The sequence below is a fragment of the Octopus bimaculoides genome, chromosome 9, assembly GCF_046866305.1.
Source record: "Octopus bimaculoides isolate indiv1 chromosome 9, ASM4686630v1, whole genome shotgun sequence".
Lineage (NCBI taxonomy): Eukaryota > Metazoa > Mollusca > Cephalopoda > Octopoda > Octopodidae > Octopus > Octopus bimaculoides.
The window spans coordinates 29,842,933-29,857,740 of NC_142936.1; the positions used below are offsets into that span (position 1 = coordinate 29,842,933).

Here is a 14,808-nt window from a genome sequence, read left to right on the forward strand (position 1 = left end):
TGACATTCATAGATCATGCAAATGTACACAAACACATAGCTATACACACACACATATATATACATACAAGACAAATTTCTTTCAGTTCTACCAAATCCATGCACAGGGTTTTGGTAGGCCTGGAGCACAAAGTGCCATGTAGTGAAATGAAAAGTAAAATTCATAGGAAAAAGAAAATATGAAAAGACATGGTTGAAAAGCAAACTTCATAACCACACAGCCATACAAGAGCCTGAGCTAATAATAAACCAGTTCAAAACATTATATTTCATCTCCTTCCATCATTGGTTGCATGCTTAATCTAAAGAAAACACTAATTTTATATGTCAATGATGAAAAAGCAAATGGGCTTATTTTAAATTTATTCAACACTTCAACTAAGAAAAAAATAGGTGGGAACATCATAAAAACTCAAGAGAAAATAAAAAATTAATTTTAATGATAGTTGCCACAAAGGTTAACTTAATTAACTAATTATTCAGCCCATCTCAAATTGTGTTTGAATGTCATTTTATACAATTCTTTTCTTTCTTGTTTGTTTAGCAAGAGTTTTGAACTAAAATGATGTATCATTATAGATGTGTTTTGAAAAAGTTATTTTTACCAATACATGCATAAGCTACGGTCTCACTTGTCTAATTTATTTTTATAGATTAAGCTAGGATTAACAGAAGAGTAAGTTTTATGAGAAGTGAGCAGAAATCTTGAAGATATGTTTGAAGGATTGGTGCATTAACGCTGTATAATTGTTTGAATATGCAAATTGCAAATATCAAATATGAAACTCATTGATCTTCTGGATGATTTGTTAATCGCTTATCATTGGCTGATCTATATATAATTTATTTGACTGATAATATCCTTTATTAACAATTCAAAATTAAAGATTTTGCCATCAGAGTGATTATGATTGCAAAGATAACAAAAGGATGGTCTTTTTTTACTGTTTATTCAAAGAAAGTATCCGGTAATTTGTCTCTTTATATCTCATTTACACCTAATACGAAAAAGTTTTGTTAACATTTCAAATTGTATATCAGTCCATCTTTTGTTTCTTTTATACTCATCTGTGATTAGCCAGATCAATACAGATACACTTTTCATATTTATCACAATTCTGTAAATCTATTTTCATTGGTTTTAATCATGCCACCTTCCAACTCCTGATTATCAGGACAATGTATTATTCTTTTACACTCTATTATGTGTATGTGTGTGTTAAATGCAGTTCCTGTCACAAGGATATGCACATGTTACTATGTATCTTCAACTACTTCTGATAAACTATTTGGAGAAAATTTCTTTCCAGCTAAATATTCCCTCTAGAAAAGAAATTAGAGTTGATAAGAATCATTTGCTTTATCTAATTTGGCAATTCTTATCCTTCTAATTTTGCTTTTCATTGCTTCTGGGTTCCTAAAATAAGTATCACATACACCAAGTTTAATTTAACTGACTATAGAACTTCTTACAAAAAGCTAGTATGCTCTGTAAAAGGAATATTAATAATAAAATAAATATGAGCTAATACACACACTAAAACTGGAATGATACAGACAAGATTAGCATGGCCTCTGCACAAGGATGACAAGTAAATTCATGTGATCCATGTTTTACAGGTGCAGGCATGGTTGTGTGGTTAAGTTTGCTTCCCAACCACATGGTTCCAGGTTCAGTTCCACAACATAAAGCCTTGAGTGGACTTGAGAAAAACTGAAAGAATCCGTGTGAGTGTATATACATACATACACACACATTTACGTATGTCTGTGTTTGTATGTCCACTGCTACCACTTGATAACCAGTGTTGGTTTGTTTACTTCCCTGTAACTTAGCAGTTCAGCAAAAGAGATCTATAGAATGAGTAACGAGCTCAAAAAATAAGTACTGGAGTCAATTTATTCAACTAAACCCTTCAATGCAGTGCCTCAGCATGGCCACAGTCCAATAACTGAAACAAGTAAAAGATAATGTTTACAATAAAACAGTCCTTCTGATGCAATGTTACTGTTAAATATTTTCAGTAATATCCCTAACTCTTTGTACCAGAAAGGTAACTGACACCATTAAGGAGTTTAAACAAAGCCACTTTAAACTACTTTCATATCATACAAAAGCTTCAAAGATATTGTACTTTGCTTCTTGGAGATAGAATTTACATATTTCCAACTCCAATGGCACCTAGCAAACAGACCTTTTGGTTATAAACCCCTTGTTAATGATATTTGAATAATTGGCTGATCTTTTTCTTCTTTAAAATCAAATTAATAAATTGTTTGAGAAATCACTACTTGTATTTTCTTTACAAGTGTCTTAACATTTGGCTGTATGAATTTTATCTCTTGGTCAGGGGGACCCTCATCATCTGACTGTTCCTCAAAGAGTTGCTTTCTGCTCATCGCTGAACCATTTTTGTGTAGAATCATCACAAGTTATGAAAAGTCGACTCTCTCTAATCATATTCAATGAAAACAATGGCTGGCATCCAGTGAAAAAGGAGAATTCATCCCAAACTAGGACTACACTTGAAAAAAAGTTATATTCTGTGTTATGAGATCTGAAGTGTTAAACCAAAATACAGTTAATGAGGAGAAATAGTCATCAGTTGGAAGTATTGCACAAAAATTTGCAAAGAGCCCATTACTGGTCAACTGTAAATGGTGCTGTTCTTAAGATAATAATACAAAAACCACATATTGCCCAAATCACTCAAGAAAAAATTATGGCACTATTGAAGTCTTGCTACATCTGACTAATTTTTTCAGATCATTGCAAAATTATTAAGAGGTAATGCAGTTTATTAATTATGAAGGGGATAAATATTATATTGCATTTCTTTACTTTAAAACAGGAGTCATCAACAATTTGCCAAATAGATTATTTTGATTAAATATACCAATAAGGCCAAAGAAGCATATGTTTCTTACCCATCTTGAAATGCAATAAGACAACTTAATACATCTATATAAAACTGCCTGTCATGACTTACGGTATATCTCCTTTAACACGTAGTTGAAATATTAAAATTCTTTGAATTTAAAGAATTATGTTCAAATGATGATAGACAAATAAATAAATAGAGTTGAAATTAAAATTACAAATACTAATTTTCTACAATATTTCAGGACTGTAGAAATTGATTAGATTACCTAAGAAATAGGGAGAAAAAAAAAAGGATTTTTTTTTTAATAGAATTCATTAGTGAATCACATCTCCATATCAACTTTATTGGGTATCTGCATATTTAGGAAAATCCACCAGCATTAGGGCATGCCAACTGTTTCACTCCCTTCCTGCTTCATGCCAGTCATCAACTCAGTCAAGAAGATATCAATAGCATCGGTTAAGAATAGAATCCAGTGGAATATTTTGGGTGTAACTTAATATTCAGAACTCTGCAGATGACAGTACTATAACACAAATGTCGCTTATGACAATATGACTTTATCTTTGTAAAAGATCTACAACAGAAAGTTTGACACAAACAACACCAACTAAGAAAGAGATATTGAAAGATACTAATGAACCCACTCCACTTTGGTAGTGACAAGCAAGGAGACAAATATGTCATCCTAAAATTTAAAGAATATATGGAGTTCTAAAGAAGTCACATCTTCAAATTCAATATCATACTTGTGCTACTGAGACAAAGATCAACAGCAATTATTCTAAAACAATTGTGCATATTGCCACTAACATTTTCCAAAGAAGGATTCTCTAGATTCAGTGTTCCCTAAAATCAATAGCCATACCCTGTAGCTGAAAACTGAGCAGAAAAGTAGAGAGGATGTAGACATAAATCAGCAATGGTGAGGAATTAGTTACACACTCTCCAATTTTAAATTGATCACAAGGTATGCTCAGGTTGAACTGACATATAAATAGTAGCTATTCCTTTTGACACATCAGTTTGGATTAGGTGATATATAGATTATTTGCTGTGGATAAAGTGAAAAATTTAGGAAGGGAGTGGGGAGTTATGCATTTGTTGAGAACTTGAATGTGAAAAAAATTTGTTCAACAAAATAAACATTTTCCTGCCATATAATATATACCATCTACAAAAAATCACTGCAGAGATGCTCAAAATATCTGGCAGTGTCAGCTATAGCCTAGTCACCCGTATTGCTAACCAGGTGATACATGAAGGAGTCATACCCAATGACTGGTGTAGCAGCACCATAGTCAACTGCTACAAAGGTAAAGGTGATGCTTTAGATACAAATAATTAGAGGTATCAAGCTGTTAGATGAGGTAATGAAAGTCACGGAGAGGGTCATAGCCCAACTACTCAGGGAGCGGGTCAGTTTAGATGAGATGCAGTTTGGGTTCGTACCAAGGAAAAGCACCACTGATGCTATATTTCTGGTAAGGCAGCTGCAGGAGAAATACCTAGCCAAGGATAAACCTCTGTACCTGGCTTTCATTGACATGGAGAAAGCCTTTGACAGGGTCCTCCGATCCCTTATCTGGTGGTCAATGAGGAAACTCGGGATAGAAGAATGGTTAGTGAGAGCTGTGCGAGCCATATACAGAGATGCTGTCAGTAAGGTGAGGGTTGGCAATGAGTACAGTGATGAATTCCGGGTAGACGTAGGGGTCCACCAAGGTTCTGTCCTCAGCCCCCCCTCCTATTTATCATAGTCCTCCAGGCGATCACAGAGGAATTCAAGACAGGTTGCCCCTGGGAGCTCCTCTATGCTGATGACCTTGCACTAATTGCTGAGTCACTATCAGAACTAGAGAAGTTTCAGGTGTGGAAGCAGGGACTAGAATCGAAGGGCCTTAGAGTCAATCTAGCTAAAACCAAAGTCCTCATAAGTAGGAAGGTAGATAAAACAAAACCCCCTTCAGGTAGATGACCCTGCTCAATATGTAGAAAAGGAGTAGGTAGTAACTCTATAAGATGTACCCAGTGCAAGCTATGGACACATAAGAGGTGCAGCAATATCAAAGGCAGGTTAACTAGGAATTTAGTTTTTGTATGTGGTAGATGTTCAGGTGCAATAAACACTGTAAACAAACAGGAAACAACTTCTGTTTCATTCCAGGGAGAAAAACTAGAGGTAGTTGATAGCTTCTGCTATCTGGATGTCCAAGTTAGTAGTGGCGGTGGGTGCGCTGAAAGTGTAGCTGCTAGAATAAGAATAGCCTGGGCAAGGTTCAGAGAGCTCTTACCTCTGCTGGCGACAAAGGGACTCTCACTCAAAGTAAAAGGCAGACTGTATGATGCATGTGTACGAACAGCCATGCTTCATGGCAGTGAAACATGGGCCATGACTGCTGAGGACATGTGTAAGCTCGCAAGGAATGAAGCCAGTATGCTCTGATGGATGAGTAATGTCAGTGTGCATACCTGACAGAGTGTAAGAATCTTGAGAGAAAAGTTGAACATAAGAAGCATCAGTTGTGGTGTGCAAGAGAGACGATTGCGCTGGTATGGTCACATGGTGAGAATGGACGAGGATAGCTGTATGTAAAAGTGGCACACCCTAGCGGTTGAGGGAACCCGTGGAAGAGGCAGGCCTAGGAAGACCTGGGATGAGGTGGTGAAGCACGACCTCTGAACATTAGACCTCACCAAGGCAATGACTTGTGACTGTGACCTTTGGAAATATGCTGTGCATGAGAAGACCCGGCAAGCCAAAATCCAAGGCCTCTGCCAGGGATGTAACATTCCTTCATTGGACACTAAACTCCGCTTGCGAAGACATGGTGAGGCAAGTGAAATCGAAATCGAACTAAATTTGTAGGAATACTAAACTTGACTTGCGACGACCTGTTGGGGCAAGCGAAAGTGAAATCGTGATGGCACCTGTACCAGTGGAGCACTAGGAGTACCGTCCTGAGCGCGATCGTTGCCAGAACAGGTGTCTGGCTTCCATGCTGGTGGCACGTAAATAGCCCCAGTGTGATCGTTACCAGCGTTGCCTTCCTGGCACGTGAAAAGACATTCGAGCGAGATCGTTGCCAGAGCCGATGGACTGGCCCCTATGCAGGTGACATGTAAAATACACCATTTCGAGCGTGGCCGTTGATCGTTACCAACGTCGTCTCCCTGGCACTTGTGCCAGTGGCATGTGAAGGGACATTCGAGCGAGATTGTTGCCAGTGCCGATGGACTGGCTCTTGTGCAGGTGGCATGTAAAAGCACTCACTACACTCTCGGAGTGGTTGGCGTTAGGAAGGGCATCCAGCTGTAGAAACTGCCAAATCAGATTGGAGCCTGGTGTCGCCTCCTGGTCCACCAGTCCTCAGTCAAATCGTCCAACCCATGCTAGCATGGAAAGCGGATATTAAACGATGATGATGAAAAACCTATCATTTCTAATAAACCTGAAAGAATCAAGTCTAGGGTTTACTAAATCAGCTTCTTCTACCTGATACTTTTCAGTAACTCCAAAATCTTTGATTTTAAAGGAAAAGATCAAATATCATAACAGAAGTAACATATTTTGCCACACTGTATCACACCACAAACTTGAAGTCTGCAGTAAGTTAAAGCATAGTAGACATTTGTTGCTGCTGTTCTCATTTACACATTGCCTCTCTGTCTGGACATCTTAATTTGTTTCATCATATAACTCAGTACTACAAGTTTGTAGAAGTCGAGTTGATCAATGAAATGAATAACAATGCAATAGCAAATTATATAACTATCATAATACAGATTATTGGAAAATTTGTAGAAATGAAGTGTACATACAAGGTGCAGACAACATTTGTTTGCAGTTTCAACTGCTAATTTTATGCATAATTACCCTGCACGCATAAGCAAAAGCAGAGTATTGTAATCACTCATCTTTGTATGTTTGCAAAATTACTGGAAAACGGCTGAATGGATTTTCACCAAATTTGGCAGAAATACTCATTGGGTGAGTAGCTTGAAATGATGAAAATTTGGCTTGATTATCTTCAAACATACATAAATATGTAACTGTGTATGTGTGTGCATGTATAGTGATAGATTTGAGGGTGTCATTTATTTACGAGTTGATTTCTTAATTTCACCAGAGTATAAATACCTACAATGGTGACAAATTTCCTGATAAGCAAGTGGTCATATAAATTATATCCTACAACAAACTACAGTACATTTGATTCACCTGCTATCATTGAAAGACATTCCTATGCAATATTTTCTCTAAGTATTTCATCTTGTTCACTTTCTTTTTCATATGAATTGACCCTCGTCTGCATGTAGACATGTGAGTATAAACAGACATACATACATAGATATGTGATTGTGTGTGTATGTGTGTACAGTGATGGATTTGAGGGTTTAGTTTATTTACGAGTTGATTTCTTTGATCACACAACATGTGACATTTGGCCTCCCAACTTGCCTGACTGCAATCCCCTCAATGTCTTTGTGTGGGATATGGTGGAACAAGGGACCAACAAATCCAGCAGCAACATGAAGAAGATAAGCTGAGGGCCAAGATTACCAGGAATTTCAGGGGCCTAAAACGGGAAATAGTGATGAAGGCCTGTGGAAAGTTCCGAGGTTGCTTGGAGGCTGTCATCAAGGCCAAAGGTGGGTTCATTAAATGAGATCAACAGAACATGTCATGAAGACAAACTGACCTAAATGTGACGAATATATCTGACAAAATAAGGACACTTTTATTTTTTCCTGAGTTAGTCATCATGTGAATGAATACCATCCACACCCTGTAACATATACAAGCAATCTAACAGCAAACAGAAATAGTATAATGTATGTTAGAGAATGCATTTTTTATGAGAATAAACTTAAAACATTTAGATAAACATTTTAAAAAATTGTCTTAAATAGAAAATGTAAAAAAAAAAAATGTATAATATTTATTTCAAAAAATATAAGTCAGCAACATGTATGAAAGGAATCAAGTTAACAGAAATCAGAAATAAATAGGATCGATTCACCAAATGTGTAAATATCAGTTCAAGTGAGAAAGACATGCATGTTGAACTACTGTAGAGAACAGTGATATCAACAAATCTAGACTTTTTCAATCATAGATCAGTTTTATGTGTCACAATTTTCTTCTCTTAGACTGGATCAAAATCAGTTGTATTTCCAGAGTTACATTTCAATGCATTCAAACACTGTTTTATGATGCCTGCAATTAAAATTTTAAAATATTAATTATAATTCCTTTGTATTAAATATTTAGTATTAATGTAATCTACTATCCCATGCTTGCATGAGTTAGAAAATTTGTTGATGCAAGTTTACTACAGCTGGATGCCCTTTCTGTTACCAACCTTCACATCTTTCCACGTAAGGTAATAATCTCCCCATGACTGGACATGCTTCAATGCAAAACTGGAAATGAAGGGCACCACTTGTTTACTATTATTATGCAATGTTAAAACAAGGAAACACAAACACAGACCCTTTTATTTTTAATTAAGTCAGTCTTGGGCTTCTCAAGAGTTTCACTCAAACAAAATTGTAATCTTAATAATCTCTATGGTACTGAGTATTCATTCTTCTGACAGTCAACATTGTGTAAGCCTGTATATAGGTTAAATCTCATTGCACAACACCTTAAGCAAGTGTCTCCTACTATAGGCCAGGTTGACAAAATCTTTGAGTGGATTTGGTAGATGGAAACTGAAAGAAGCCAGCCATGTGTGTGTACTCTAGACCAGACATCACTTGATGGTTGTAAATGAGCACCATCATCATACAAGGAAAGGTGATTGTTTCCAGTCTTCCAAGTAAAATATGTCCACTATGGGAAAATATTATCTTGCTTGGAAACAAGTGAAAGTTGCTGACAGGAAGGCTATCCAGCCATTAAAAATCTGCCTCAACAAATTCTGTCTAACCTATGCAAGCATAGAAAAAAAGGGTATTAAATGACAATTACATAGGCACACAAATGGCCCTTTGATTAAGAAGCTTGTTTCCCAACTACTAGGTTTCTGGTTCTTTTCCACTGTGTGGCACCCTTACACTTGTTCAGTCAACATTGATTTGATGGAGAGTGTGCTAATGTACAGCACATACATTTGATCACTATAAACAAATCATTTGTGCACGCTGTTCAGCAAAAACTGAACACTCATATGTCATCTTCGACAGGAGATTCCACCACCATCATCATCTATATATATATATATATATATATATATAAAACTGAGAGTGCGTGTCTGTATGTATGTATCAATCACTAAAACTCAAGAACTAACCAACAGATTTCATTCAAATTTTACACATGCACTACTTAGGGCCATGGAGTATCAAGGGCCCAAAAAATTCTCAACTTCTTACCTAATGTGAGCCTGGAGTAATCTCTTAGACAGATTGCTCTGCATTTTAAATTGATGTAATGATTACATTGTTCAATTAAATGGAGTTGCATGAAACAGCCGTACTGCATTACCTCTGGATATGCTTGTTGCTTATTTTGATTTTATATATATATATATATATATATATATATATACTCTTACTCTTTTACTTGTTTCAGTCATTTGACTGCGGCCATGCTGGAGCACAGCCTTTAGTCGAGCAAATTGATCCTAGGACTTATTCTTTATATGCCAAGTACTTATTCTATCAGTCTCTTTTGCCAAACTGCTAAGTTACGGGGACATAAACACACCACCATCGGTTGTCAAGCGGTGGGGTGGGGGACAAACACAGACACACAAACATATACGACAGGCTTCTTTCAGTTTCCGTGTACCAAATCCACTCACAAGGCTTTGGTCGGCCCGAGGTTATAGCAGAAGACACGTGGGTCAATGAGGAAACTTGGGATAGAAGAATGGTTAGTGAGAGCTGTGCGAGCCATGTACAGAGATGCTGTCAGTAAGGTGAAGGTTGGAAATGAGTACAGTAATGAATTCCGGGTAGAGGTAGGGGTCCAACAAGGTTCCGTCCTCAGCCCCCTCCTATTTATCATAGTCCTCCAGGCGATCACAGAGGAATTCAAGACAGGTTGCCCCTGGGAGCTCCTCTATGCTGATGACCTTGCACTAATTGAGCAGTCACTATCAGAACTAGAGGAAAAGTTTAAGGTGTGGAAGCAAGGACTAGAATCGAAGGGCCTTAGAGTCAACCTAGCAAAAACCAAAATCCTAATAAGTAGGAAGGTAGATAAAACACAAACCCCTTCAGGTAGATGGCCTTGCTCAGTATGCAGTAAAGGAGTAGGTAGTAACTCTATAAGATGTACCTGGTGCAAGCTATGGACACATAAGAGGTGCAGCAATATCAAAGGCAGATTAACTACAAAGTTAGTTTTTGTATGTGGCAGATGTTCAGGTGCAATAAACACTGTAAACAAACAGGAAACAACTTCTATCTCATTCCAGGGAGAAAAACTAGAGGTAGTCGATAGCTTCCGCTATCTGGGTGACCAAGTTAGTAGTGGGGGTGGGTGCGCTGAAAGTGTAACTGCTAGAATAAGAATAGCCTGGGCCAAGTTTAGAGAGCTCTTACCTCTGCTGGCGACAAAGGGACTCTCACTCAGAGTAAAAGGCAGACTGTATGACGCATGTGTACGAACAGCCATGCTACATGGCAGTGAAACATGGGCTGTGACTGCTGAGGACATGCGTAAGCTCGCAAGGAATGAAGCCAGTATGCTCCGCTGGATGTGTAATGTAAATGTGCATACCCGTCAGAGTGTAAGTATCTTGAGAGAAAAGCTGAACATAAGAAGCATCAGTAGTGGTGTGCAAGAGAGACGATTGCGCTGGTTTGGACATGTGGTGAGAATGAATGAGTATAGCTGCGTGAAAAAGTGCCACTCCCTAACAGTTGAGGGAACCTGTGGAAGAGGTAGGCCCAGGAAGACCTGGGCTGAGGTGGTGAGGCAAGACCTTCGAACATTGGGCCTCACTAAGGCGATGACTACTGACCGAGACCTTTGGAAATGTGCTGTGCGTGAGAAAACCCGGCAAGCCAAGTGAGATCGTTGCCAGGGCCCCTGGATTGGCTCTTGTGCGGGTGGCACATAAGATGTACCATCCTGAGCGTGACCGTTGCCAGTACCGCCTGACTGGCCCTGTAGGATTTTCGAGCGAGATCGTTGCCAGTGCCCCTGGACTGGCTCTTGTGCGGGTGGCACATAAAAGACACCATTTTGAGCGTGGCCGTTTTCGTGCGGGTGACACGTAAAAGCACCCACTACACCCTCTGAGTGGTTGGCGTTAGGAAGGGCATCCAGCTGTAGAAACTCTGCCAAATTAGATTGGAGCCTGGTGTAGCCATCCGGTTGCACCAGTCCTCAGTCAAATCGTCCAACCCATGCTAGCATGGAAAGCGGACGTTAAACGATTATGTTGATGATGATGATGATATAATGTACATATTTATATTTATATATGTATGTATATATATATATATATATATATATATATATATATATATATATACACATGCATATATACACACACACATATGTATGTGTGTGTGTATATATATGTATAGGAGTGGCTGTGTGGTAAGAAGCTTGCTTCTCAACCACACTGTTCAAGGTTCAGTCCTACTGCACAGCATGTTGGGAAAGTGTCTTTTACTATAACCTCAGGCTGACAAAAGCCTTGTGAGTGGAATTGGTAGACGGAAACTGAAAGAACCCCGTTGTGTATATATATGTATGTGTGTGTTTGTCCATTGCTTGACAACCAATGTTAGTGTGTTTATGTCCCCATAACTTAGTGGTTCAGCAAAAGAGACCGATAGAATAAGCCCTGGGGTCGATTTGATCGACTAAAGGTGGTGCTCCAGCCTGGCCGCAGTCAAATGACTGAAACAAGTAAAAGAATAAAGGAATATAATATATATATATTACTATAGCCTCAGGCCCACCAATGTTGCTGTGTTTACATCCCCCGTAACAGCCGTTTGGCAAAACACACCATTAGAATAAGTACGAGGATTACAAAGAATAAATCCTGGGGTCAATTTCTTTGTCTAAAGGTGGTGCTCCAGCAAGGCCTCAGTCACATGACTGAAAGAAATAAAACAATAAAAAACTATGCCATTTTAATCTCGAGCGATGCCAGGTATCTCTGCTAGTCATATATGTATATATGTTTGAGTGTGGATGTGTTTAGGCCTCCTCTTCACATCACGAGATAGTTGTGTCCATGTCATGCAAGTAGTGTCATACATTTCTATGAGAATATATCCACTGATGGAGATATATTACCTTGCATGGAAACAAGTGAGTGCTGGCAACAGAGAATGCATCTGATCCTAGAAAATTTGCCTCAGCAAATTCCATGTGACCTCATGAAACATAGAAATTTGGATTTTAAAATGATGTTGATGATGACACAAACATATAACAAGATTCTTTCTATTTCAGCAAGTACTCACAAAGCTTTGGTCAACCAAGAGCTATTGCAGAAGACACATGTCCATGGTGCCAGACAGTGAGATTGATCCTAAACTATGTGGTTAGGAAACAAACTTCCTACCACACAGCCATGCCTGCACTTATTAATACTTAAAATACTGCTTTACAAGATAAATGTAAATTTCATCTTTATTATTTTTTTGTTTTTTTAGTAATAAAAAATAGAGAGAAAGGAAAGCAAATCAGCAACTATTACTCTCCAGCAAAAAAACAGCAAAGTAAATTGTGACCAGCAGTGTGTAACAGCACCTGATAGCCTTGTCGATATCGTAATACTGTGCTATATGCATTCTCTTTAATCCCTTATTCAGTTATTCTCAGAATATTCAGGTTACATAAGTTAAAATAATTCTTGTTTATTTTGTTTTTCTAGTGCTGGTCTAAGCTGTTGCTGGCGATACCACATCCATCAACACATCTCATTGCTATGCCATTTTTTAAATGAGGTCAACTTAAATGGCCAATTTACTATCTCAGAAATTGGAAATTTTAACACATATTACGAAACAGGAAAAAAGGAAAAAAAAGCACTCTATGCAATCAACATACATTCTTCATGCCCCAAGAAAGATACTCTGAGTTGGTAGCAGCATGATATTCATCCACCAATTGTTGCAAAACTTCTCTGGAAGCATCAAATTCTGATAAATCATCGTGGAACATAGGTTCTTTCTTAAATGTTTCCATAAAAGCTTCTCGTTTCCGCAGTTTATCATAATGTGACATGGTCCTTTCAAACAACTGCAATAAAATGTTTATAAATAGAAAATATTAATATCTTACATAAGGGACAAGTTTTTATACTTATGAGGTAAATTTCATATTGTAACATTAAAATGCCTTCCGACAGCTCTATTGCCATGTTCAAATGCATTCAACATATTTAATTTCCCCATCATCATCATCATCATCATCGTTTAACGTCCGCTTTCCATGCTAGCATGGGTTGGACGATTTGACTGAGGACTGGTGAAACCAGATGGCTACACCAGGCTCCAATATGATTGCTACAGAGAAGTGAGGAGGGGAGTAAAGAGAGTGGTGAGGGTGGTGAAATGGGAGACGAGTAAAAGATTCGGGAAAAAGCTGAGTGAAAATTTTGTAAGAAATAAAAAGATGTTTTGGAAAGAGGTACAGAGGGTAAGAAAGGTGGTTGGAGGAAAAGAAGAAAGGGTGAAGGATGTAAATGGAAATTTGTTGAAAGGAAGTGAGGATGTACAAAGGAAATGGGCAGAGTATTTTAGTGAGCTGTTAAATATGGGGGATTATAGGGAGGCAAGTATAGTGACTGTAGGAGGAGAGAGAGGAGAATACCTGTTGGGGGAATGGAACTATGGTGCAATTGGAAGAGAGGAGGTGAGGGAATCTCTGCAGAAGATGGCAAACTGGAAGGCACCAGGTATAGATGGGTGTACAGTGGAATGCCTACAGAAAGGGGGAGTGACAGTGATTGAATGGTTAGTGAGGCTTATGTTTGTTATATGGCTGGAAGAGTACCAAAGGACTGGTGCAGTGCCTGTATAGTGCCACTGTACAAGGGGAAAGGGGATAAATGTGAGTGTGGAAATTTTAGGGGTATAAGTCTGTTGTGTGTGGCTGATAAACTTTATGGAAGAATTCTGGTTGTTAGGGTGAGGAACCAGACAGAGAGTGTACTAGGGGAAGAGTAGTGTGGTTTTAGGAGTGGAAGGGGGTGTACAGATAAAATATTTGTAGTAAGACAGATGTGTGAGAAGTTTTTGGCAAAAGGGAGGGAGGTGTATTGTGCAATTCTAGTCTGTCTCCTTCCTTTCTTTTGCCTCTCTCTCACCTTCTATTTTTTGTCTCTTTCCCCCTATGCCACTCACTGTCTCTCTCTCTCCTCCTCCTCCTGTTGCTCTCTAGTTGCTGACTCTTCCTCCCTCCTTCCATTATCACATGACCCGTCACGATTAAAGGCAGTGTCATTCTTTTTTACCTGATCGGACATATTTCTCTGAACTCTTTGCTCTACCTCTCTCTTGTGTTTGGTTTAGTCCTGTAGGACAGTTTTCATTTTCCCTTTCATTACTCCACACTTGTTTGTCTGCTAGCCCATGACTTTTTTTTTTTGTTGTGTATGTATTATTATTTTGTTGTCTTTGCCTGGCCCTAATGCCCTATTCTGTTTATTTCTTCGCCTTTTTTTACCCTGTTTCTCTTTGTTATCTGTCTTGTTTTGGTCACTTCCACAAGTTCACATGCTGGTTGCCTCCAGGGTGGATGTAATATTATTGATAATGGTATGAAATTATATTTGATGCTCTGGCCTATAACTGATGAGGAATTTGTGACCTGTGTTTGTTCTCCATTCATCTGTGCATTCAGTATGCCTTTCCATCCTTCCTTTGCTTATTACTATATGATTTACCATATATATATATATATATATATATATATATCTGTTTGTGTGTGTATACAT

At 38.2% G+C, this 14,808-nt stretch overlaps 1 protein-coding gene and 1 pseudogene across 3 annotated transcripts in view; one reads left to right on the forward strand and one right to left on the reverse strand.

The window, feature by feature from the left end:
* Positions 1-1,517: 1,517 nt before the first annotated feature.
* Positions 1,518-1,616, forward strand: LOC128248804 (U6 spliceosomal RNA; annotated as a pseudogene).
* A 6,188-nt stretch (positions 1,617-7,804) lies between these two features.
* Positions 7,805-14,808, reverse strand: part of LOC106881267 (tubulin gamma-1 chain) — a 74,773-nt gene continuing 67,769 nt past the window's right edge. For all 3 annotated transcript variants that reach the window (XM_052970524.2, XM_052970526.2, XM_052970525.2), the window contains 2 exons: positions 12,918-13,109; positions 7,805-8,105 (listed from right to left, as the gene is read on the reverse strand). In XM_052970524.2, the coding sequence (XP_052826484.1) occupies positions 8,097-8,105; positions 12,918-13,109 (201 nt within the window). In that variant the 3' untranslated portion in view covers positions 7,805-8,096. The remainder of the gene's footprint in view (positions 8,106-12,917; positions 13,110-14,808) is intronic.